The following is a 26,407-nucleotide window of genomic DNA, read 5'->3' as shown; positions in this document are numbered from 1 at the left end:
TAGTTGTCTGATAGTGCCTTAGCCCTTAAAGTGCAAAAGGAGCCATATTATGAAACTGTTGTCTAGTTGAGTTCAGTAAGATAATGAGAAAGTTTCCATTACTTGAGAGAATTGCTCCAGTAACACCCAGAAAACCATAATGGGTAAATATGGTGTCAGGATGGAATCGTACCCTCAATGGGATGAATCTTCTAGTTGCATGAACAGAAAGCGCTTTGGTATATCTTCTCAACCTTATCCTGCCTCTAGCAGCCAACTGTAAGTGTTGAGAAGACAATGCTAGAAGTGGGAAGCTCACATGTACAAAAAGTATGCACACATTTATTGTGTTTTGAATCCTGCTATTCTTCTAGACAGCTAAGGATTGAGTACATAGTTCTTATTTTCCCTGTGAGGTACATTAGGCTGGGAGAATGGAACTTATCCAAGATCACCAGCAAACTTCATGGATGGGGAGGGTTTAAATTTGGGCCTCCACATTCCTCATCTGATACCCTAACTTCTCCACCACATTGGTCCTCTTTCATACCTTAACCTACCTGACAGAATTGTAAGATACGATGGCTACATCCCTGGGCCAAAATCATAATATATGAAAAAGAATAACAAAAACATACAGAAAGAATGCAGTGCTGTGTTAAGTTAGCTTCTTTTATCAGCACTGTGTAGGGAATTTTAAATTGATGATTTGATATTTAACAAGATGCAGAGAGTTTGCACATGGTTAGTCAATAGTACAGTACTTTACATAAATGCTTTACAAATGGTGACAGTAATTACAATTCCAGCAAATGGTTATTATCTGTCTGCTCTGAATTTTCCAGACTAAGTAGAAATTTCATGCATACTGAGTACATTTGCACAAGTTCAATTCATTCCTTTTTTTCCAAAATGGTTTTATAAGGTAAGAATAATATTAATTCCAAATTGCTATTCAAATGTTATATGCATTCATTTATCAAAAGTTACATTTTAAAGAAAGTAAGGCTGCATTGTAAGCATATTCAGTGTTTGCATAATCTGTTGCAGAAATATATTCCACCAATGTTGTTATTTGCATATTTCGTATAGAACCTTTGATGCAATCTATGCATTGATTTTTTAAAATGGGTATAAGCATTTATTTGTACACATTACAATGTTTTTCATGAGAAACACTTTTTCTGCTTTGCAATATTTTTTATATTTTGGAAAAAAGTTTGGGACTGATCTGCATGTTATAAAATTCATGTCAATCTACAGGAGTGCAAAGCTGAATCATTCCATCACATTCTGAATCATTCCATTCCATTGCATCACATAGCCTGCCTTTCCTCTGATGAGCTCAGGAAACCATGGATGCTTTAATTCTCTCCGGTTTTATTCTCACAATAACTTTGTGAGGAAGGTTAGGCAGAAAAAGGAGTTTCCGCACATCGCTCAACCCTTATGGAATGAGGGTATTTTCATGGCGCGGTTTCTGACATCATTGCGCCATGAAAACGGGATCGTGGTGTGATGACGTCAGAAATCACGCCATGAAGATGCCCTCATTCTGTGAGGGTTGCATGACATTAGGACGTGAGGAAACAGCCAAAGTGATGGGTCCAACGGTAACCAGTGAGTTTCATGGCAAGCAGAGATTTGAACCTAGATAACCTTGGGTCTTATACTATTCTACTCTAACTCAGTGGTACTCACTCAGTGGCTTGCAGGGTTGCCAAGTCCCTGACCCTGGTGGGGATCCCTTGTCCCCAGACTCTGCCCCCTGCCACCACTCACTTGGCTTGCAGTGGGGAGAAAGGTGAGCTGAGGCAACCTGGAGCATTATGCATGCAGGCCTCACAGGCCTGATGATGTCTCTTCCAGTTTAAACCGGAAGCCATGGCATCTCAGTGGGACCAATTCTCTAAAAATTAGCTCCAAACATAGTCTGCTGAGATGCTGGAGCTTCTGGATTAAACCAGAAGTAACATAGTGTCAGCATCTTGGCATTCCCTGACATACTTCAGGGGCTTAACAACCCCCTGACCTGCTTGGTAAGGTCAGGGGCTTACCAACCCCCCTGACCTGCTTGGTAAGAGCCTGGGCCAAGGACTGGACTCTAATGGACATTATGCTCTTATGTTAGAAACAGCTGTGGCTGTCTCCTCTGTCTTTGTCCTGTGAAAGTGTACAGAGGAGCTTATCTGCCTGACTCTTGAGAAGAAGAACCATTGTCATGGATACATAACTTTGGAACTCCTGCATTTTCTAAAACATCCTCTCATTCTTAGTTGTTTACTTTTGCTTACACATACACCATAGCTATTGGGATTGGATGTGGTTCTGGATAGAATAGAGTTAGTGCCATGGTCAGACCACATGGTTCTGGAGGCTCAGCTGGGTATGTCACCCCTCGCCTGCAAGGGCGGTAAGCAAATTTATGCTTGCCTGCAGAGACTCATGGATCCAATTGGTTTCCAGAATGTTCTGTGGGAACCGATGCTCCACGGCGGTTCATTGGATGAGCTGGTGGAGAACTGACAGGTCCGGCTCTCCAAAGCCATCGATGAAATTGCTCCCTGTTGATCTCGTGACGAAGAAGCAAGAACATCTTATAGGTTGCTTATGAAATCCTATGAGATGGCAGTGAAAGCTGTAAAGAGGGAATATTATGCAGCTTCCATTGCATCAGCTCTTGCCCGGCTAAATTGTTTAATGTGGTGCATTCATTGGTCTCCCATTCAGGTGGAGACAGTAAAAATTTGAATTCGGTGATAAGCTGTAAGGCTTTTGCAAGCTTTTTTGCTGATAAGACGGCCCCTTCCCACCCGAAAGTGCAGCGGCTAGGGTGGGGGCCACTTTTGCTGCTCGGAGGAAGGGAAGGCAGTTTCCCTTCTTCCCCAGCATACAGGTCTTCAGGGAGGGTGGAGCTAAGGGCATGTATGCCTGCTCCGCATCCCCTCCCTCTGCAGAAGGATGCTGGTGCTGCAGACTTGGAAGGGGAACCATTTGCCTGGCTGCCGGGTACAGCCATTAATTGGATGGCTCACCCCTGGGGCAGAGGGGGCTCGCCCAGACAGGGCAAGGCGGAGGTCCGAGGTGACCCCAGTGCTTGACCTGTACCACTAGTTAGCTAGATCCTTTGCCGTAGTGACAAGTTATGTTGTAATCAATAAAGTGGCCCAATTTTTAATCCCAAGCTTTGTGTCTGCCTTTCATTTCAACTGGGGAGGGGGCAAAATCTTGTCTCTCCTCCATGACCTACTGGCCACAGTTGATACAGTACATGAACTAGAGGCACCTTGGCCATCTTTGAAGTGGATTTGATCATTTCAGCCCTCTTTCTGGGGAGGAGGTGGACAGGATTCTGCAGGTGGTGAGGCCTACCACATGCCTCCTGGACCCGTGTCCGTCATGGTTGGTAAAAGCCAGTGTCGACGGATTACAGGGTTCCTTGGAGGTGATTGTAAACCTGTTCTTGAGCTCTGGAGTGTTTCCCAGCACATTAAAGGAGGCTGTGGTGCGGCCCCTTCTGAAGAAACCATCACTAGATCCCGCCGACCTGCTCAACTACTGCCCAGTCTTGAACCTCCCGTTTCTGGGTAAGGTGATTGAGCGGGCGGCGGAGAAATAACTGCAGAATTTCCTGAAGGAGACCTCGGACCTAGATCCCTTCCAGTCCAGTTTCCACCCAGGACACAGGATGGAAACATTGCTGGTCGCCCTCACGGACCATCTTTGCAGACACTTGGACTGAGGCCGATTGGCGCTGCTGATTCTATTAGATCTTTCGGCAGCGTTCAATACAGTCAATTATGACCTTCTGACCCACTGCCTTGCTGATGTAGGAATTCAGGGGACAGTGTTACAGTGGCTCGTCTCCTTTCTCCACAATCAGGGACAGAGGGTGGCACTGGGGGAGAGGATATCATTCTGTTGGCCACTAATATGCGGTGTGCCGCAGGGGGCGATACTCTCCCCATTATTATTTAATATCTATATGTGCACCTTTGCCCAGTTGGTGCCAAGTTTCGGGCTTGGGTGTCACCAATATGTGGACGACACCCAGCTGTATCAGAGGTTGGACGGACGGCCTGGATCGGCCTCGGTTGTCCTGGAGCATGCTTTTGAAGCTGTGGCTGGATGGTTGAGGCAAAGTTGGCTGAAATGAAACCCTGCGAAGACAGAGATCCTGTACTTCAGTCGCGGAAACATGGACTCAGGACCCTGGCTTCCTACACTTGATGGGGTGGTGCTTACACTAGCTCCGAGAGTTAGGAGCCTGGGGATGATCCTGGATCCCTCCTTGACAATGGAGGATCAGGTCACTGCGACTGCCAGGTCTTCTTTTTGTTATCTTTGACAGACCAGGCAGCTTGCCCCTTACCTTTCGTCCCGCAACTTGACTACAGTGGTCCAAGCAATGGTCACCTCTAGGCTGGACTACTTAACACACTCTATGCTGGGCTTCCCCTGAACCTGATCCGGCAGTTACAGCTGGTACAGAATGCAGCGGCGCGGGTCATCACTGGAACGCCGATGCATGTGCATATTACGCTGGTATTGCGTCAGCTGCACTGGTTGCCAGTGGAGTACCGAATCAGGTTCAAGGTTTTGGTACTAACACATAAAGCCCTATACAGACTGGGACCGGCGTATCTGTGGGATCGCCTCTCCCCATATGAACCCCAGAGGACTCTTTGCTCTAGAGATAAGCATCTATTAAAGATTCCTGGCCCTAGGGAGTCCCGCCTGGCATCAACCAGGACTTTTTCAGTCCTGGCCCCAGCCTGGGCCCTTTTCACACTGTTTACCTTCACTCGCAACAACGTGGAACATTGTGCTAAAAACGTGGAAGATCGCGTTTTCTTGCGCAAGATTTGCACGACCACGCAAATCTTGCGCAAGAAAACATGATCTTCCGCGTTTTTTGTGCAATGTTCCACGTCATTGCAAGTGAAGGTAAGCAGTGTGAAAAGGGCCCTGGTGGAACGCTCTGTCCAATGAGACCAGGGCCCATTGAGATTTATTAGCTTTTTGCCAGGCCTGTAAGATAGAGCTGTTCCGCCAGGCATATGGTTGATGCCGGGCACTGCCTGCTAGCCAAGGGAATACCGATATGCCCTCCCTACTAGTGACACCTCCATCTCTCATATTTCCCTGCCAAAATACTCCAGAGATGGCTAAAAAGGTGGTTGTCTAGACTGTGTGCTGCTATGTTTACATATATACATATACATATGCACACATACACATACAAACATATATACACACACATATACACACACACACATACATATAAATATGTGTGTGTGTATGTATACACACACATATATACATATATGTATGTATGTATGTATGTATGTACGTATGTATGTATGTACGTATGTATGTATTTTAATCTATGTATTTAAGACGTTTTATGGTTTTAAGTTGTATATAGTATGAAATATGATTTTAAACTTGGTTGCAATCTGCCCTGAGCCTGCTGATGTGGGGAGGGCGGAATATAAATTGAATATAAATAAATAAATAAATATTGGGAGATTGGAAGTGGGAACCTAGACTAGGCTGGCAGCTGAGGGGGGTGGGAACTGGGCTGTACTTGGAATTCAATATAGACTTGGGGGCTTGGCGCAAAACTTAATTCCTGGCAATGAACTTGTAATGGATTGCTGAACTAGTAGATTATCATTAAAGCTTTAACTCATGCAGTTCTGGACTCATGCAGTAAGTCATTGAGATCTACCTGGCAAAACCTCACATTTAGGCATGCTGATAGGGTTGCCAGTTGTCTGGTTTTCACCCAGATAGTCCAGTATTTCCTTGGACTGTCTGAAGGAAATGTCCTGAAAATACTGGACATCTGGCTGGAGGGTAGAGAGAAGAAAAAGAAAGTAAAAGGCAATGAAGAAGAGAGAGTTGTGTGGCACACAGGAAGCTGGCCCACTCACAGCCACAGAACAGGCAGGATTTGGCCCAGTGGCTGGTGCCATTCGCAGGCCAGCCCCACAGCATCCCACTGTCGAAGGGTGTCTCAGGGAGGGCTGGGCTGGCCAGGCCACCTCCCCAACACCTGCCCCTAGCTAAATGGCCCTGCTGCTGAGAAACTTGGGCTGGGGTCCCCTGCAGCCTGGCAGGATGACATCATTTCTGGAAGTGATGTCATCATGCCAGGGCTAGGAGTACACATTCATGAAGATCGTTCTTGAGGTGAGTACTGCCCATTCTTTCTCCAAGGTCCTGTATTTTCACAGACCCCATATGGCAATCCTACCTGCAGATCCTGTGTGCAGTTTGCTCTAGCCTGCCTCTGCTCATTGAGAGAGGATGATTGACACCCCTGTACCCCACCCCTGCTTTTCAGGTAGGGGACCTAGCATCTCTAGTTGCTTGGGAGCCACATTTGGCTCTTTGACATACCACATGTGACTTTTCTGGGCAGCATTTCCCAATGTGATACCTGCATTATTGTTTAGGAAAGTGGTCAAGGCTATTACCCAGTGAGGCTTGTGGCTGGCAAATGTTTCCAACTTATCACAGAAAGAGGTTTCCGGTCGCCAAGTCTCCCTGGGAACTGGTGTGAGATTGGGAAGGTGAGGAGCACAGAGTGTGTATACAGCACTCAGCCATGGAAATCTCCACACATGCCTCTGTGAGCTGCCATGATGACATCACTTCCAGAAGTAATGTTCTCACACGGGGGCAGAAACATGCAAAGACTTCATGGCAGGGCCTATTCCTTAAGAACTGGCCCTAAACATAGCACTCCTACCCCCATGCAACAATGTAGCTTCTGGAAGTGACATCATTGCAGCAGAGCTTGGAGGCATGTGTGCCTGCTTGCCTGCACTGCCTCCTGGTAGCAGCTGATCGCTGGGTGGCTTGCTTCCTTCTGCCGATCACTGGATCAGTGGGCAGAGGGACAAACAGCTGGTAATTTGCCCACCACTGGCAGGCACCTGGCAACCCTAAAGAGGCTCTAACTACCCCATCTCTTGCAACACTAGAGTTCAACTTGAAGTGTAATATGGAAGCAGTTATTTTTTAACACTCAGGCTAATAAAGACTTCTGGAGAACTTAGAAGCTTGTTGGGGTTGCCAACTCAGCACTAGTAAATTTCCGGAGATTTGGGAATGGAATCTGAAAAGGGCGAGGTTTGGGAAAGGTAGGGTTCTCAGCAGGGTATAATGCCATAGAATCCACCCTCCCAAACAATCACTTTCTCCAGGTGAACTGATCTCTGTAGTCTAGAGATGTGTGGTAACCTGGGAGATCTCCTGACCCCACCTGGAGGCTTGTAACCCTAAAGCTTGCACAATGCTTTGAGTTTTAAGCCTGACTTGTAAGCCCTTCACCTCACTTCAGATAACCAAGGGCTTGCTTATTTTCAGCAAGGCCAGGGAGGGACAAGGCTATGTGCTCAGAGGTACTCAGGCAATTTAAAATGTTATAGTTATATACATTTAACTAGCTTGATACCTGTGCTTCGCTATGGTATTTAACTACTTTAAATCCAGTTATAATACTTATGGGTATGTAACATTTTTTTTTGGTTTGTGTGTGGTTTTTTAAAGATTGATTTTGTAGTATAATAGCATAGTACCTGAGCTTCACAAAGGTGTTTGAATAAAACGAAGCATGTTATCCCTATTCAGGAGTCTTGTACCGTCTTTCTTCAACTGTCTGCAGTTTCCTTTACCTGATTTTTACCTCAGGACACAGAGTTCTACAGCTGACCAATCAGAGAGAGAGGGGTGCAAGCAGGCAGGAGCTTGCCAGCCACACAGGAAAGCCAGGCCCCACATGGAGATTGGCAACCCTAGTGAACTTTTAGGGGAAGACTGGGAGGTGCATTTTACCTCAGGACACATTCAATTATTCCCAATAGCAACTGCATACTTTTAGAATGTGCGGGGGAGGACCAACCAGGCTGCATATGCAAATGACCTCTGTGTTCTAACTGTCTGTGGGGTGGGAATGAGGCGTGGAATGTTGTGAGCCCCAATCAGCCCACATATGCAAATGACCTTGAAAGGCTGGCCTAATCAGGGAAGAGTGGCTGAGCTGGCAGTGGGCAGGGGCGCAAGCAAGCAGCAGTCTACCAGCTACACAGAGAAGTTGTATGCCTTTGGGAAAACACATTTTACCCCTTTTTACCCCCTTAGGTGGCGAATCTCTTAAAATCCCTTCTTAATGGGTGTTTACATCATAAAAGGAATGTTCTACCCAAATTTCATGTTTCTAGGTCCAGGGGTTTGGGCTGGGTATTAATGAGTCAGCAGGAGTCAGGCAAACAGATGATAGATGATCAATGATAGAACCAGCCAGCTTCAAGATTCTTTTTACCCTGTTTTAACAATATATGTAAAGAAATGTGCCTTAGTAAACCACTACTCAGAAGTAATCCCAAAGCTATCATATTTGATGCCACAGTTGCTTTTTTGCAATTTTATTAATGCAGAAGTGGTGAGAGATGCAAATGATTTGGCAAATTCCCTGGACTCCAATTCCAAAATTGATTTTTGATTTTTTTCTTAGTTACCCAGAAATGAGGGAACAGTAGAATGAAAAGCAAATGTACAAAACAATAAAGAAAGGAACAGAAGAGAATAAAGTTACACACCCCTTAGAATTATTTCAGTGCCCATAAGAGTGCATTCTTGGGTAGAGTTATACCCTTCTAACACCACTTACAGTGAAATCCTAAGCAGAGTTACTCCAATCTAAGCCCATTGATTTCAATGGTGTAACTCTGTTTAGGATTTCATTGTTAACTTCAATGTGTTTAGAAGGATACAACTCTGCTTAGGATGACACTGTTAGTGTTGACTGGTCAGCCCTGCTGACAGAGATGGTGTGACACCTCTTTGCCTCCTCAGAGTCAAGCTACAAGTGACGAATTACACTTGCCTGGCAAGTGAACAAACTCACGTGTATTCTTCCCTGTTCACTTGCCATTCACTTGCTCTCCACTCGATCAAGTGGAGCACAAGTGAATGGCAAGTGAACAGGGAGGAATACACATGAGTCTGTTCACTTGCCAGGCAAGTGTCATTCGTCACTTGTAGCTTGGCTCAGGGCCAAGCTACACGTGACGAATGACACTTGAACGGCAAGTGGATTGAGTGGAGGGCAAGTGAACAGGGAGAAATACACTTGTTGTTCAAGTGTCATTCGTCACTTGTAGCTTGGCCCTCAGTCTCACAGATGACAGGAAAGCACACCAGATGTTCATAGTTGCACAAAACGTATGCCCCCACGGATTGTGAAATGCTAGTATTCTGTATAAGCAATATTTATAACTTTTAAGGTTTTAGTTCTTTACAGAAGTATGCCAGTGTAACGCCAAACATTGCTGAGGATTTATTTTCATGAGTTTAGTCAGATTTTGTTTGTTTTCACAATATTTTCCACAGCATGAATATTTGTGTATACTTTGCTGAGCATATTGGAAGAAAATTAACTGTGATTCAGTCAATAGGGATTTAGCTTTTAATTGTTGAAGAAAAATAGTTTTCCCCAGCAATTTCAATAACAGGCTCGTCCTATTTTTCTATAATATACAGTTTTGGAACATGATTAGTAGCGCAACACTTTCCATGAGTGTGGATACTGAGTTTAAACCATTCATAAAAGAGGAAAGGACTTAGTGCTATCATTGTCCCTGTGGGAATAGCAGTTTATGGATAATATCCAGTTTGACACTGCAATCCTAAAAACACTTTTCTGTGAGTAAGCCCAGTAGAGTAGACCTGCTTAGGCTTGCGCAAGCTGGGGTGTAGGGGGCTGGGGGCAGTGGGCTATTTACCTTCCTTCATGCTGGAAAATGATGCCATGGCCCTGCTGACCAGGTGAATAGGGCCTGGGGGCAGCAGGTAGGGGCACAGGTATGGCAAACCTATGGCTGTCGTGGGTTTTCCGGGCTGTATTGCCGTGGTCTTGGCCAAGACCACAGCAATACAGCCCGGAAAACCCACAACAGCCATCGTTCTCCGGCCGTGAAAGCCTTCGACAATACATGGCAAACCTACTCTGAATGAAGATCAAGAGTATGTAAAAAAACCCAAAACCTACAGTTTCCCCAATGTTCAGCTACCCTCAATTTATGAACTAATTTCTAATTTAGTCCTGGTTTTCAGTCTAATGAACAGGTAGTTGTGAATAACAATGTAATGGAAACTGGGCTAAAAGTTTCCCTTTTGAGAATGCTTTGTCCCTTTTTTAGAATAACAAATTGAAAGAAATTAAGGATCAATTCTTATTCCTGCATTCTTTCTAGACCATCCTTGTTTAATATTCATGCTGAAAAGTGGATTTTATATCATGGAAGGCATCTGGCCCTAATTTCAAATAAAAAGATCTGAGTACCACCAGAAATCAGTCTATGAAAGTTGCATTTCCCCATAACATTTACAGCTCTCACGTTTTGATATACGCTATATCTATTGCTTTTTTATATGAAAGAAATCCCAAATCAGGAGGTACACATATCATTCAGAGCAGGAAAACTATCCAGGTAATATTTGCTTGTTTTTTTAAAAAAGTCTCTGCCTTGATCAAGAAAAATGTGTTGCGCTCTCAGGAAGCACAAAGTCAGGAATTGGGAATTTATTTACCTGAAATGAAAAACAGATTGCAGACTTCAGGGATATATCCATTTGGAAGATGAACAAAGTGTAGAGTTGACATTGGGCACTTGGGTATAAGAAAAAAAAGATTCATCTTCAGTTTCAAGATGTAATTCAATCAAAGTGTCTTCCTTGCAGGGTTTTTTATGTCCCTGCATGATTCCCATATGATTTCAGTTTTATTGGCCAACAGGAGGAAGATCAGAAAACAGCAATGAAACAGTTCACAGAACTGGGACAAATGAACAAGGAAGAAACACCAGGGTTACAGTTCTCCAGTCCTTTATGTTGGAGTAACTCTACTACTCAAGGATTAGTCCAATGACAGCTGTTTCCGGACTGTAGATGAACAATCCAATCCCAAGTAAGTTTACTAGGAAGTTCAAAGGGGTTTTCAGTGCAGTCCTAAACACAGTAGCACCATTCTAAGCCTGTTAACTTCCGAAGGGTGTAACTCTGTTTAGGAATACACTACTAGTCTCAAATAAGTATGATTAAGGCTCCAGCCCAGTCTTGATATAGAGGTTGTATTTGTCATAGGACAAGGCATGCATATAAACTGGTGTTACCTCTTGGCTGGGGAGTAAATACTTAATAATTTCATTCCAAGTAAAATGTATATAGGGAAATTAATATATGCTTTGATTGCTGTGATTCTTTCTTAGCCTGGGCTTCCTGATATGCTGATACATAATAAATATATCAGTATATTTGGCAAAATAAAATCAGAAAAAGTACAAAAGTGTCTGAATAGTGCAAATATGTATTTACTAGTCAGTTTTGGAAATGAATGTGAAATCCAGTCATTTGTTAAAGGAACACAGTAACTCTTTGGTATGTCTCATAAATGTCATAAATGACTGTATCATAATTATTATGTCATAAGTTTATTATTTGAGAGTTTGCCTTCTGAATTTAGAGGCAGTATCAAAGTTTCCCACCACTGATTCATTAGCCCTTGTATTGTCTCCTTTGAGCAACACTCTTCTATGCATTTTCTAGGCTTGCTACTTGAAGCAGCAATATCTTTTCAACAATATCTATTGTTTATATCATTTAGGAATGTCTAAATAAAAGTAAACATTTCTAATTAAAAAAAGGATTAGGAAAAATATGATTTCATGCATTATTTCTATGGAAGAATTTGACTTAAAAATTAACACATTAATCCTTAAAACTCAACAACTTCCAATGCCACCTATCAAACTACTCACGGTAGTACATTTCTAAGCAGAAAGGGAAATATATTTTGATTAAACAGTTACAAAATAATTCAGTGGCATTGAAGAAAGTTGACGTAAGTACAACTGTTCACAGTTTGTTAGATTATTTTAATATTCATTATCATTATGAATATCTCATCTTTTGGTCTCTGATCATTAGATCCCTATATGTCAGTAGTGCTGTTCTTGACAGTAGCCTACAGAGTTCTATGAAAAATTATTTTACTTCTGAAAGTAGATGATGAATTGAAGAAAAAAATATATGATTCTGAACAAACAGCATTCCTTTTGAAAGTTTACCAATTCCCTGCTACTGTAACAACAATAATTTGCTTCAGTGCTAAAAGAGGGTTTTCAAAAGACTGGGACTACATGTAGCTTTTGAAACTGAAAAGTGAGTGATCTTGTCCCTTGAAAGGACCCATCTAGTATAATCCACTCACACCTCAGGCGCAACACCCACAGGTAGACTGGATCCAAATCGATCTCAATAGAGCTCTTTCCCCATCCCCTCTGCTCCACTACCCACTCCATGCATTGCAATGAAACATTAGGGGGAATGAGAGGTCTGTGTGCTCCTCCCATATCATCACTCAGCCTTCCCTTTCCATGCTTTGTACTACATGTACTCCAAGCATTATCAGCCCAAGTCTTGGTGGTAGGGATACGGGAGATTCACACAAACCTACCCTTTTCCTTATCATCACTTTGTGCTCCTGGACCCTGAGTGCTTGTTTGTGCATAAACAAGGGAGAAGAAAGAACAATGCTATAATGAGCCCTGTTGGGATCCTCTGTGCTTAAGCACTGCACTCACAGTACAAATATATTGTGCCTATTGTATCTATAATTCTGAGGGTTTTGTGAAAATGTGATTTTAGGATGCTTGCCAACAAAATGGAAAAGGCACAAAGGATGCTATGTATAATTTTGCTTATATAATAGATTCTAAAAAAAAATATGGAACTACCTTAAAATGCAAAAGAAGTCACGGGGACATAGACACTGGGATACAAGGCAGAGTATATTCATCCACCTTCCCAGCACCCAAACATAAAGGAAAATGCAACCTTTCTGTGAGGACTCTGGGTATCCCCCACAAAGAGGGGACATTTCCATTGCACTTTTCTCACATAGGAGGATGCTGCAGCAACCCTTGTTTTTACTTTATATAGCAGCTATTGGGGGGGTGTTAGATTGTGGGCTCTCTAGGCAGAGATTTGTCACTTCCATAGAATAAAGAAAATACAGTGTATTGTATCCAATTTAGGTTTTGCTGTCAGTTCAGCTAACATTTTTCTGGGCTGGAAATAAAACCATTTCTACATCCTCCTTTTCTTCTCATTTTTTTCTCTTTCACTATTAATGGGTTTCTCCTTTCCTCACACAATTTCTGTGCCATTCCTCTTACTAACTCTCTTGAGCAGTTTGACTTCTCATAAACTGTTGAATCCACAGTGTAGAAAATAAACCCACTGGGTTGATAATGGAACCTGATTAAGCTGTAGTTAGGAGGCACAATAATCCTTCCATTCAGAAATCTAAGAAGCCAAATAAAGAGGAGAAAGGTTTTAAAGGAGGCCATTAAGTTCTTCCTGAATAGAATGAACCATTTACAGTGGTATGACACTGAAATCATTTCTATAGGTTGTAAAGAGAGAGTCAGAAACAAAACACCTCATGAAATGCATGGTACACACAAAAATGCAGCACTCCTGGAATGGCATGTGATGCTCAGACTTCTAATGATAGAAGCAGAGAAAAAATATAAGACAATTCAATAGTGTGAGAGCCTGCAAGAGAATGGAAGACCTGAAGATATGAGGATCTGGTAACTGTGGCATGTGCCCAGCAGATGTTGTACTCTTGGAATATTGATGGAATAATCATTAGCAAAAATAAAATCACCAGCTGTACAATTACATATTTAGATACATACAAGCTGAAGTGCAACCTGAGCACATGGCTCATGGGAATGAAGACTGATTAAGATGACAATTTATACAGTACATTGGTGCTGAAAACGATGCATAGAAGCGGTAACAGATAAGAACATAATGAGGGGGAAAGGGTTCCTGACATGCAAAAGAGGCTCCTAATGATAGCTTTCATGAACAATGAGAGAAATACATTAATTTTCAACAGCTGCTGAAATGTGATAAAATCAGGCAGGGAGATGTCAAGAATTTTTTAAAAAGTTAATTCATTTGCATGTCAAAGGGATGGTTATTGAGGAAAAAATGCTCATGGTTTGTTAAGCACAAACCTATGTTCTCTCCTTGGTAGTTGCATGGGCATGTGACTGAGTTTAATTTTGTACTTGGTTTCAAAAACAGCTGGTTTATCTAGTAATCATGTTTTTGATCATATTTAGAAAGGATCTATGACAATGGAAATGTCATAAGGTGCAGAATCTTGATAGGAATATTTCATTAGGCTTAACTTTCTTCCTGCCTTGAAATTCCTCTGCTGTTACCTAGCTAACAGCCTCCAAACAAACTTTGAAATCCCATGTTAGTTGAACTTGTTGGGAATTTTGGATCCTCTGATAAATGTTGCTAGTCTTATTTGCTTTCTTTGAAATCCCTTGGATGCTTTCTTTGAGCAGGAATGGCCAAACTTAAGTTGAGATGTCACTTTAGATGAAATTCAATGTCAAGCTTAGTCCCAGATTGTGAAGAAATAAGACTTGTGTGTTGAAACCATGCTAGTAACCACTAAAAGTCTAGGAGAGAGCCAGTTTGGTGTAGTGGTTAAGAGCAGCGGGACTCTAATCTGGAAAACCAGGTTTGATTCCCCATTCCTCCACTTGAAGCCAGCTGGGTGATCTTGGGTCAATCTCAGCTCTTCTAATGCTGTCTCTGCCCCACCCACCTCACAGGGTGATTGTTGTGGGAATAATAATGGCATACTTTGTAAACTGCTCTGAGTAAGTGTTAACTTGCCCTGAAGCGTGGTGTATAAATCAAATGTTATTATTCTTATTACTATTAGGAAGAAAATGTTGGTCCTTATGATTGGGGAGAGGATAATGGAAGGAGAGTCTATGGCTGTTTCTGCACATCCTAACATTGCACTACCCTCATGGAACAAGGACGTCTTCATGGCACGATTACTGACATCATTGCGTCACGAAAACAGAATTGTGGTGCGATGACATCAGAAATTGCGCCATGAAGATGCCCTCATTCTGTGAGGGTTGCACGATGTTAGGACATGTGGAAATGACCTACGTATTGCATGGTTCCATAGAAAAATTCTGTTTCTTTGTAAGGTCTACAGATACATTGCTTGGTTTATTTTTCACTGAGGCTGGGCAACGTAATATCCAGAGAAGAGATAGTGAAGTTTATCCTTATTAGAACCAAGTAGGAATTATTTCTGAAGTGGGCCCAGGACTAGAGATGCGCATGAACAGACAAAAAAACCGAACATGATGTTCATTGTTTGTTGCTATCCACGAACAGGGACTCATGAACACCTATGAACATGGCCCTGTTCACGAACATGTTCATGGTTGGCTGTTCGTGGGGGCCAGCAGGCTCTCCTCCAGCCATCATCCAAGTCAAGATCCCTACTGCACCACTCCCAGAAACCTGACCTGAGCAGGCACCAGGAAAGGTACTAATAATAAATAATAGCTTGGTCCCAGAGCCTGGCAGCAGCCCTGGAACTTGAAGGGGTAGATCCCTATCCCACCACACACAAAGAAATTCAAGCTCCAATGCACTCTCTCTATCAAAATGCCAACAGCAACTGTCTCTCCCTCTGCACTGTCTGCAAAACCAGAGCCTCCCTTGTAACAAATTTGGAGCTCCACACTTTAAAGGAAGACCTGCCTATCAAACTAAATTGGGCTTAGATTTCCAGAACAGCAGCAGGAGTTCACACAATCCCTGCCTAAGCTGCCAAGGGAATTGATTGCAGGTGTCAGATTGTCTGGCTTGACTAACAGCAATGAACAGCAATGAACGAGGCTTGCAATGACCACCTGTTCGTTTAGAATGGAGCTTCACTAACAGCTTGTTCGCGGACAGCAGATTGGGCTGTTCATGGCTTTTTTTTTGTTTGTATTGCTGCTCGTGCCCATCTCTACTCAGGACCCAGTGCTTTCTGGAAATTTCTGGTCTGGTTCTGGAAATAAATGGAAGTCTTAAGCATAGGAAGGAGGACAAATGAGGTCTAAGCAGGAGAGGGAGGCTGGACTAGAGTATACCTCCCATCCTGAGAAATCTCTGATAAAGAGGTGATATTTTTGTCATCCCTTTGCTCCACTTCAGTCCTATTGTGCTAGGATCAGCAGGAAAAGTCCTGGGGATGTGAGGTTTGAGAACATCTGTGATACAATGAGATGCCAGGAAAAACACTGTCCTCCTGCTGCACTACAGAGCTTTGGGGTATGCACAGAGAGGCTCAACCAAGCCAGGCTTCTCTGTGTGTGTGCCCAAAGTAAATCATTCTCATTTCCAAGATTCACTCTGGAGCTTCAGAGGGGCAGAATGATTTCATTTCAGTTTCTGCCAAAACACTGTAGGGCTGAATTGTGTGGTCCTTCCTGCCCATCGATATTCAGGAGCTTATGATCTTCCCTCTCCAATAGTGTACCTAAGGTGTTGCTTTATTTTCCCTTCATGTAATAAATGTATTTTCAAATAATAAAGATAAAAAGACAGAAAGAAAGCTGCACTGAATCTTCCTCTATGTTATTTTTTATATTCAGAGATTTTCTTGTGTGGAGGGGGCATTTCAAAAGTCTGAAATAGTGCATTTTGAGATCTTTGTCAAATCCTCCAACCACCTCATTCTGCATTAATAAATAGCTCTTCAGATTTAAAGAACAAATAAGGAAATTAGTGCTGTGCTGAAATCTTACAAGTTTTTACCATTTGTGAAACCATTTCAATATCACAGACTTTTCTGTCCATTTTTTCACATCTGTTCATAGCAATAGTACCTCCAATGTATTCCTTTTTGGAACGGTAGTGATGAAAGAAATGCATCTCCATTGGCCAGGCAACTTGGCCAGTTCTCCAAACCTTGCCATCCTGTGTTGGCAGTTTCATAGCTGAGCAGAACTCAATCCAACAGTTGCTATGCATTCAAATGTAAATATTGGCCACCTGCCCTCCATTAGCTTTAATGGAATGTACAAGGGATTAAATGACCTATGATGCAGCCCAATTCACATTTAGTTCCAAGAAGCCAAATAAGCATGACTGGATCTGAGTAAGGAAGCATCAGTCCAATGCCCTCAGCCGGGGGGATTGATTTCCCCCTTTTAACAGTAGCCTTAAGCACATGGCATATTCATCACTGATCACTGATTCCACCTCCACGATTAGGAATAATTGTGAACAAATCTTCCCAATTACAAAGGTATATGAGTATATAGGCTCTGAGAACATATTATTAATCATGAGGATGAGCCTACATGCATACAGCTTGGATACTGATAGTTGCAAGGTGGAGACTCTTCTCCCGTTCTTCTGTGCACATTGATCTTGTATACCGATCTGTCATTTGAACAGGGCTCTTCATACCCTTTTGCAAAGTGGTGTGAAAGGACACCAAGAAAGTGAAAACATTTCACAAACATCCAAAATGTCCAGGAAATGTACATCCCATTTTGGATCAGCAGCAGTATCATTAATGTTGAACTTCTTAATGAATAGAAATCATGATGAATCATTGGAAATCTGAGAATGATGATTATCTCAAGTGTATGAATTCAAATTGGATACACTTATGTGGGTATGTAGATATAGAATTGAAGGTAGTGTCAGAGATTGATGGTGGGCTCCTCAAGAGTTCCCTAGCAAAGGCTCGGTTCCAGCCAATCCACTCAATGCTGACACGGACCATAATTGTAAAAATATGCATAGATTGTATATTCCGTTCTAAGTTGGTAATTACATACAATTTTGCCTGTACTGATTAATTAATTAATTTCTACATCACCTTTCTGGTTCAAAAGCACATAAGGTAGTCTGTAACCATCCCCCAACAAAAACAAAATAGATAATAATAAACACACACATGCTTTGGTAAAGCTGGACTTTTATCTTATCTACTCTTTTACCAGGAAAACTTCTTAATCCAGAGAGATGCTACCAAATATTACTTAGTAAAGAATGGTAACTGGGCCCCAAGAGAAGACAGGTAAGCATAAAAAGTAAAAAAGGGACAAAAAGGTATTGAAATGCAAAATCAACCTACCTATTCTCAGAAGGACAAAATTCCAGCAAAACCCATTCCTTATCATTAATAATAACTGTGCTTATATACTGCTCTCTTAGGGCCAAGCTACAAGTGACGAATGACACTTGAACGGCAAGTGTATTTCTCCCTGTTCACTTGCCCTCCACTCAATCCACTTGCTGTTCAAGTGTCATTTGTCACTTGTAGCTTGGCCCTTAGACAGATTAGTGCCTCACCAAGAGCGGTATTATTATTATCCCCACAATACAGCTGGGGAGCTGGGGCTGAAAGGAGTGGCTTACTCAAGGCCACCTACTGAGCTCATGGCCATAGTGGGATTCAAATAAGCAGAGTGCTGACTTGTAGCCAAACCACTGTGCTACAGAAGCCCTCCCAAAAGCTACACGAGACAGCTTATACTTGCTGATTGAACCTCCATCATTACATGCTGTTACACTGTACATAATCTACTACTTTTATATAGAGTGCTTAGAACAGATTCTCATTATACACTGTATATTATGTTACATAGAATGAACCCCAAACAATGAAATTCACTTATACACATTAGAACATGGTTCATTAAATTCCTTGTTTTCTCAGAAGTTTACTTACTTGGGTCATACTAAAATTTAAAATAATTACTTGCCTCAGAATTTTGCATGTCAAACCACACTGAATCATTCAAATGAGTTTAACTGAACAATTGTTGAGAATTTCTATATGAAACACTGCTTATATACCCAGGCATCTCATGCACTGAACAGTTCATGTTGTAAAGCATTGTTGTTATATATACTATAAAGTAATCTTTGAGTAGGAGATGGTTTTGGGTCTTCCAACTCCAAGCAGTTATCTCCCCAAGTCGGAATGCAGTGTTTTGACAAACAGTGCTAACGTAAAGACAATGCATAAGCATCTTCAATCACACGCTGGGAGTATGAAACCACTTCATGGGGAAGGGGAGGAGACCAATCCATTCATCAAGTTCCTTCTGCATTTTTAGACCAAAAGAATCTGGATGCATCTCAAGCTATGAAATGTACACATTTAAATTATGGAACCATTTAAAATTATCAAGGTTTACAGCATATACAGAATTGACACTAAATGGAATTACTGGAGTTTTGAAAAATCATATTACTACTAAGGCAAGAGTCCTTTAATTAGATTACTCCCACTCTCTCTCATAATTGCATCTAGATATGCAAAACAGATTTACAGCTAGCGGCCTAAACACATAACAGTGCTTTAAAGTTAATTACAAAATACCATTATAATTTTCTCAAGATGGAATTGCTGCTCTTAATGTTACAAATCCAAAGCATTCATGAAAATTTATTTGGACTATATTTTAGTGGATACAATTTCTCTCCAATCATTGCACCTCTAGTTATGAAGTACAGTTTTTTCAACTAATATGAGAATATGAAGAGATAGGCAGAATATAGATTTTATATGCTGTGCCATTGAGTTCACTGCGAGCCAAGTTTGAAATGCTGTTCATTTTATATTACTGAGTGTCTGAAAAACAATGAAATCTTCGTGTATTCTGCCAAAGCAATAGCATATAAATAGTTTAATAGTCAATTAAAAAGTGCTTAGTAGCACCTGGCTGCTGCTTCATTTGTACTGCTTTGAAGAGGAAACATTTGAAGCCCTGAGCAAATGCAAAATACTGAAAATTCTGAACACAAAAAATATGATTTTATATATATATATATATATATAACAACTGCAGAGTTAAAGGCTAGCAACATGTGATCCTTGCAAATGGATATGTACTATCTACAAAGCCGCATATCCCTCTAGGCTCAAGAATGAGTACTGTATGCTTGGTAGTAGCCTGTAACACTACCTCTCCCTTCACATCTGATCCCATCCATACAGTATCAAGATGAATCAGAAAAGAAACATTCTTACTATTTCTGAAATTATGTAAATAGACTAGATCATGCTAATGGGCTTGCAGCTAAGCCCAGACCCCTCCCGCATCCCTCACCTCCAAAACTTGGGCCCTGGCATCATTTCAGCAGGTACATTTACTTCAACCTTGATATCCATGAAACATAATGATGAACAGGCAATTAAATTTTTAAACCAGAAAACAAAACTTTGTAGAAGAACAGGATAATAAGGAACAATAGAAAAACTGAAAGCTTTTAATATCATACCTGAATGATGCCACTTACATGACACTGCTGTGTATACTATGGCATTGTGTCTATTATGTTCATATTAATAGTGGTAACTATGGTTTGGAGGCTTCTTGAGCCGCTGAAAGCCTTAAATCATAATGCCTTAGACAAACACAGCTTTGGTGAATTTCCTATGCAAACTCATTACTCCTACCTGTTGTGCGGCTCTTTTCACCCGATCCTTGGCACCCATCCTCATCATCGCAGTCTCCACTAGATTCTGTTTCTTCACTCCTTCCACCACCACTGCCACCTTCTCGAGATGCCCATCTTTCAGATTTGAAATTCGTCTTGCTTGTCTCCAGCTAAAATGTAAAATAAATGATGGTGATGTTTATAATGTAAAATTACAATTCCAAATGCAAAAGGGTACACAGGAAGATCAAAGCATTGGTATTAGTCTTGGCTTCTTCATACTGATGCCTCTGAAGCTTGGACAAATTCCTGTAACCGGATCAGACTATTAAAAACAACAACAGCTCATGACCAAGGACCAAGGCATTTTAACTTTCTGGACACACATTGGTAAAGGTGAAATCTCACCTCTTCCTTCAAGTTCTGTCTCCTAGGTTTATGCTTTCACTGCTACAACACATCTTTTCTGACAATGACACTGGTTCCTGGGAGTGGCTTTTGGCTAACATCTGACAGACATCCCAGTCTTGAGATGGTATTATTAATAAAAGGTGAGAATAGCCACAAGTCTTTTGATATAACGTTTCATACTAGGACTTTCACACCACAAATTAAAGTTCATGTTTCCTCCTCAGCTATTTTCCATTTCTGCATGACTTGTATTATATAGTCAGCTCATATGCTGGGGCTGGAGCCAAGCTGGGGCTTGTGGGTGCAGCACACTCCCCTCATGACCATTGACTGACCTCACGTAAGAATTTCTCAAAATCTTCAAATGTCATTTCTGACATTTTCACTTAAAAGGATGAAAGCTTCTTGTTGGAAGAACATTTTTAGTTTTAAAAAGCAACTGACACCTCCCAAAGTATTGTTTTAAAGATCATTCATCTCATCTGTACAGTTCAGCCCACCAAGATTCCACCTTTTAAAAAATAAATAAGAATACTAGTATTCTTATCATGCTTAAATGATCCTAAACATTCCCCTTTAGGTACTATGAATAAGCAACAGGGTAGGACAACAGGAGGAGATAATGGGTAACTCAAGTGGGTTGCAAGTGGGTAAAAACTATTAATTTTCCATTAATTTTTTTGAAACCTCACTAGAAATGTGGCAGCCCTGCCCAGCAAGGAAGGTAGGATTATGCAGGGCCAGATTGATGGGGGCAGGGGGGGTAGTCTGCCCCCAGCGCCACCAAAGAGGGGGCGCCAGGCACAGCTGCCAGCCGCCCGGAGCATGCCGGTGGCAGCGCGGGCAGCCGAGCGGAGGGGGGGAGGCTGCCCGCACCATTCACCTGTCCCACAGGACAGGGAGTGCGCGGCAAGCCGGCCGCCCCCTCAGCAGAGCAGAGGAATGGCACAGGCAGCCTCTCAGCCACCTGTGCTACCGCCGCCAGCTCTATGCCACACCATGCGCTGGGGCAGCCAGCTTGCCACACTGGCAGCATGCTCCACCGCTGTGTGGTGATGTCACAGAAATGTCATTACACAGCACCAGGAGCGCGCCTTGTGTGCATGCACGGGGGGAGGGGCAGACTTGGGTTGTCCTGGGCTCCAGCAACCCTAGATCCGGCCCTAGGATTATGGCCCATCTTGCTCCAGCAGTGTCATTCTAGGTAGTGGAAAAGAGATGAGGCAAAGTACACCCCTCTTTTCTGGATTCCCCTTAGACTTAAGCCACATTGGCTATTTGACAGATAATCTGGTGTGTGGTTGGTATACTTTGTGCTTCTGGATGTCACTTCTCACTCTTCTTGTCATGGTATGGAAACCACTGGAGAAGAGAATGTTTTATTCTGCTCTGCTAATGTAAGAAATTTCAATCAATGTTGCAGAATTACAGAGCTGAAACAGCTCTCATGTTGTGAACTTAATATAAGATTGTATCCCTCTTAAAATATCCAGAAAACTGATCTTCTGAAGCAAGTTTTCAGAAATAACTTCTACTACAGCAAGTGCTGCTCTCCTTTGTTTGTGTATGCGAATGAAGGGGGTAGCGGTGGTAGCACAGTTTCACTCTTTCTATCACTGGGCTCTTCTGAACAGAAGAGGGGATTTTTAGTGTAAGATGTCTAGATATTACTCAGATCATGGACCTTTGGAACCCTTTCCATTTGGAGAATTTTTTTTTAAAAAAAATAGAGAATTCTGCTTGGGCTCCTCTCATTCTTACTTTTTGAAATGTTCACTGTGTCCTGCTGGCTAAACTGTATACATTATGAAATAACATCTAGGATAAAATAAATTTTCATAACGGCAGTTTTCATTTCTCCTTTTCCTATACTAGGGGAGAGAGAGAGAGAGAGAGAGAGAGAGAGAGAGAGAGAGCTTTGTCACCAAGGCTTTTTTTCTTTCATTTTGTATAAGACTTCCGATAATGTAGCTGTGATGGGATCCACTAGCAGTGTTAAATCACTCTCATAGTTATACAATGGCAGCACTGGAAAAACCAGACAATGAATTCCTTGTGTTGATAGCATTCAAACAATGGAGGAGGTAGGTGGCAAGATCTGATACACATACTGATGCCTTTGACGTCGATTTGCATTACTCATCATATAATGCATTATTACAGTCCTCTAATGGGAGTAACAAAAACAAGCATCAGCAACAAATGCCTCTTTTCTTTTGAAGAAGAACGGACTCATTATTCATAGCTCTGTTTTTAGAAGTCCATTGTGTCACATTTTTTTGCAGCTTATTTCATTTATGGATGTGGAGAGCATGAATTGTGTAAATATGACAGTATCAACTTGTAGTTCAATTTTATTTTAAGTAGGCAGCTTGATGTCCATCCTTGTTGTGATTCATCGTTTGAATGGCTGGTGTCAGGCAGACATGGCACAGCGAATTTAAAAATCGTGTCCTAGGCAGACTTACTCCATTCTAAGTCCATTTACTTCAATGGATTTAAAAGGGTAGAGTTACACCCTTTCAAGTTCACTGAAGTCAATAGGCTTAGAATGATGTAACTCTACCTAGGACTGAAACGCCAGTTATATTAATTCTTTTCTGCATGATGGTTGCATTTGAACTATATTCACTCATAAAGCTCTAATGCTTTAAAACTAATACATATATCTGATCTATAGACTCAGTGAAGAAATAAATAAAGGCTTGCCTGTTAATGAAAAAGTAGCAGTTGCTCTTTATAAAAACATTGCAAATCTTTTTAAAGTGTTAGATTTCAATTCAATTTTTTTAAACATGATTGTGTGGCATTTCTTAGAACTTCTCAGGAAAAGAAAAGCCAATTGGTCCTATCTCTGCAATTTTCTTATTCAAGCTAGTTTATATTCTTCCATATTCAAGTTATTACTTGTATTATGGTTGGGAAAGATCTTTGCTTCTCTCTCTGTCACATTTGGATTTACACACCAATTTGGACTTTACTCTGATTTGATTTCACACTGTGATGCAAAGTGGCTCAGATCAGAAATAATGTTTTAATTAAAATAATTTTGATTAAATGGGTCATTTGAACATCAGCTATTGCCCCAGTTAGTTTGATGGACCATAGTTAACAGTTCATCCAACTGGGATCTAAAATCATGGTCTGAAGTTGGTCGATTTTTTAAAACCACAGTTAGTCTTAAATATGGTTTTGCATAATGTGAATGAGGACACCCTTGCATAATTCTGGCTTGTTTTCCCAACATTGCCTTCCCAAGCTACAGAATGAAGGTGATGAAACCATAATTTGTTGAGGCAAAGCAGGATTTGATTGATCATCTGCAAACCAAATCCTGGTCTCACAAATAGTGCAATCCTGAGCCCCACTGTGCGTCTGTGTGCCCGTGTACTTATGGCACTACTTCTCCGCTCCCTAAGGACTTTCACAAGAGATCCATGCCAGTGGCCTAGCCTGGCAAGGCACAACCAGCGTTGTCCTGGCAACGCTGGCAGAATCCACTAATTGCAGGGCGACTGCAGCTGACAGCGCCATGAATGGCAGGGAAAGACATAGCTAGTCCACAGGTTGAGCTGCATTTGCCATCACCAGCTGCCAATGCTACTCCCCCACTTTGCAGAGAGTGGGTGCATAGGGCAGAAAGACCCCCACAATTGGGTTTGCTGCACCCCGACAGAGGCGCCTGCCTTGAGAGGAGCCCTGCCCATGGGGGAAATCCTGAAATCCATCCCTGCCTCTACAAACAGCAAAAGGGAGAAGGTTCTGGCCTTGTAAGAGAGGAGCCCCAGAGATCCCAGGGTGTTGCTCCTCACACCCCCCCACCACATCCTGGTATCAACCTTGCTTCCCACACACAGTAGTCTTCTGCCTGGCTTATTAGATGCCAGTAGCGTTGTCAAATAATGAGTGTCCTTCATGGTGCCCCCACCACCAGACATACAGAGACAACACTCCAAGCCACCCTGCTGCCTGCAGTGAATTTGGGGAGGGGGAGGGAGGAAGCTGAGTGGTGCTGGAGCCTCCAAGGTGCCATTGGACGCCTGCTCCCTTTGGCAGTAGAGCCACACAAAGGCATGGAGGCACCTGGAGCCTCTTCAGGGCCACCCCATCTGTACCAGCCCAGAGCCAGAGACTATTTGCTGGGATGTGTGAAAAGGCAGCAGTATGGGAAGTGATTGGGGGGGGGGGCTATTTTCATGCACAGACAAGCAAACAGACAAAAAGTGTGTTGTTCGACACACACTTTATTAAACTGCCAAAAGTTTGGATGCATGTTGCCAACTTCCCTCAGCTGGATAGGGAGCTGTGCCTGTTAGTGTGGCAATCAGGGCTAGGAGAGCCCTTCCCCATGCTGCTATCTCAGGAGCAGGGTTGACTCACAGGCTGCCTCAGGAACTGCTCCTGGGCTGGCTTGAATGGCAGTTGAGAAGGATTACTGGGGGCTGGAACAGCCATGTTCCTTGACCTCCCCTGACAGGTCATGACCTGCCTGAAAGGGAAATGGAGACATGCGATGACAGGCCTGGCACCACACATCACAGTCACAGGAAGGTCTGCCACAGGAAGGTACGTTGTGGTGACTCCTAGTTGGCTTTCAGGGCACTTTTGACCCTCTCCCCTTCATGATTGTGCTGAAAGTCACTATTGTTAAAATAAATCGTGATTGTGCATTATAGCTGAACCAAGCCTGTGTTTCTATTTCTCCAACGAGATCTAATTAGCAGTTGAGATAAGCAAAAGAAGATTTGCAATAGTTGAACTACTTTCATATGCTGATCAGCCTGCTGGATCAAGAACTATATGTGTCAGGCTATGGAAGACAGGATATGATGGACAGGTCTCTGTACCATTGCAACAAGAAATCCAAGCTCTTGGTTAAATGGTTTTATTCAGAAATCCAATCATTTCCATATATATGTCCACAGAATTACTCAGAGGCAAAAAGCATCTAAGCCATACATGCTTCCTTGATAGGAATAGAGACTTGAGGAAAGTATAAATACCCACTCATTTCCCCCTCCCAGCTAGACCACAGGTTTGCACGGGAAAGGGAATGAAAGTAAACTGTAACATTTCAGACAGTACAAGGTCACTCCTGTGAGCTTCAAAGAAAAGAGATAAGACAGCTGTGTTCTCAGGTTGCGAGATAAACGAAAGTGATGGTTAGAGCATTTGCAAAATTTACAAGTTGTAATTGTAGATTCTTTATTGTTACTTGCTATTTGTTATATGTTTTTATTGTTATATTTAAAAAATGGAAAATTAATAAAAAAATTTTAAAAAGCATTTGCAAAATAAAATCAAAGTACAGCATTAGCAATGGTTCTACACAGAACAATGGCACATATGTAGGGGTACAGACATGACAATATGTGCAGACTGGATGCAAAAATCTCAATTTGTGTGATTTTTTTGTAGATGGAATTTGCATTTCTTTTTGCTGTCCCACTCCCAAGTTAAATACGAAACCATGTTGTATATGACTACTTCTGCACCAGAATCCAGCAGATCCCAGAAGTTGTTTCTGAGATCTAAATGAGGGTGTTGTGAATAACTCAATAGGATTGGAATTGAAAAATACTGACATGGAAGAAAAGCTGGGAGCTTGCCAGGGTGCTGTCAGTGATAGTTTATTGTCTAACTTTTC

At 42.1% G+C, this 26,407-nt stretch overlaps 1 protein-coding gene across 2 annotated transcripts in view; it reads right to left on the bottom strand.

Annotated features, from left to right (window-relative positions):
* LOC129331697 (glypican-5-like) overlaps window positions 1-26,407 on the bottom strand; it is a 622,271-nt gene that overhangs the window by 136,504 nt on the left and 459,360 nt on the right. For both annotated transcript variants that reach the window (XM_054982130.1, XM_054982131.1), the window contains one exon: window positions 20,369-20,519. In XM_054982130.1, the coding sequence (XP_054838105.1) occupies window positions 20,369-20,519 (151 nt within the window). The remainder of the gene's footprint in view (window positions 1-20,368; window positions 20,520-26,407) is intronic.

The sequence above is a fragment of the Eublepharis macularius genome, chromosome 6 (genome assembly GCF_028583425.1).
Source record: "Eublepharis macularius isolate TG4126 chromosome 6, MPM_Emac_v1.0, whole genome shotgun sequence".
NCBI lineage: Eukaryota > Metazoa > Chordata > Lepidosauria > Squamata > Eublepharidae > Eublepharis > Eublepharis macularius.
Note: the sequence above shows the minus strand (reverse complement) of the source record. Positions and strands in the feature narration are given on the sequence as shown.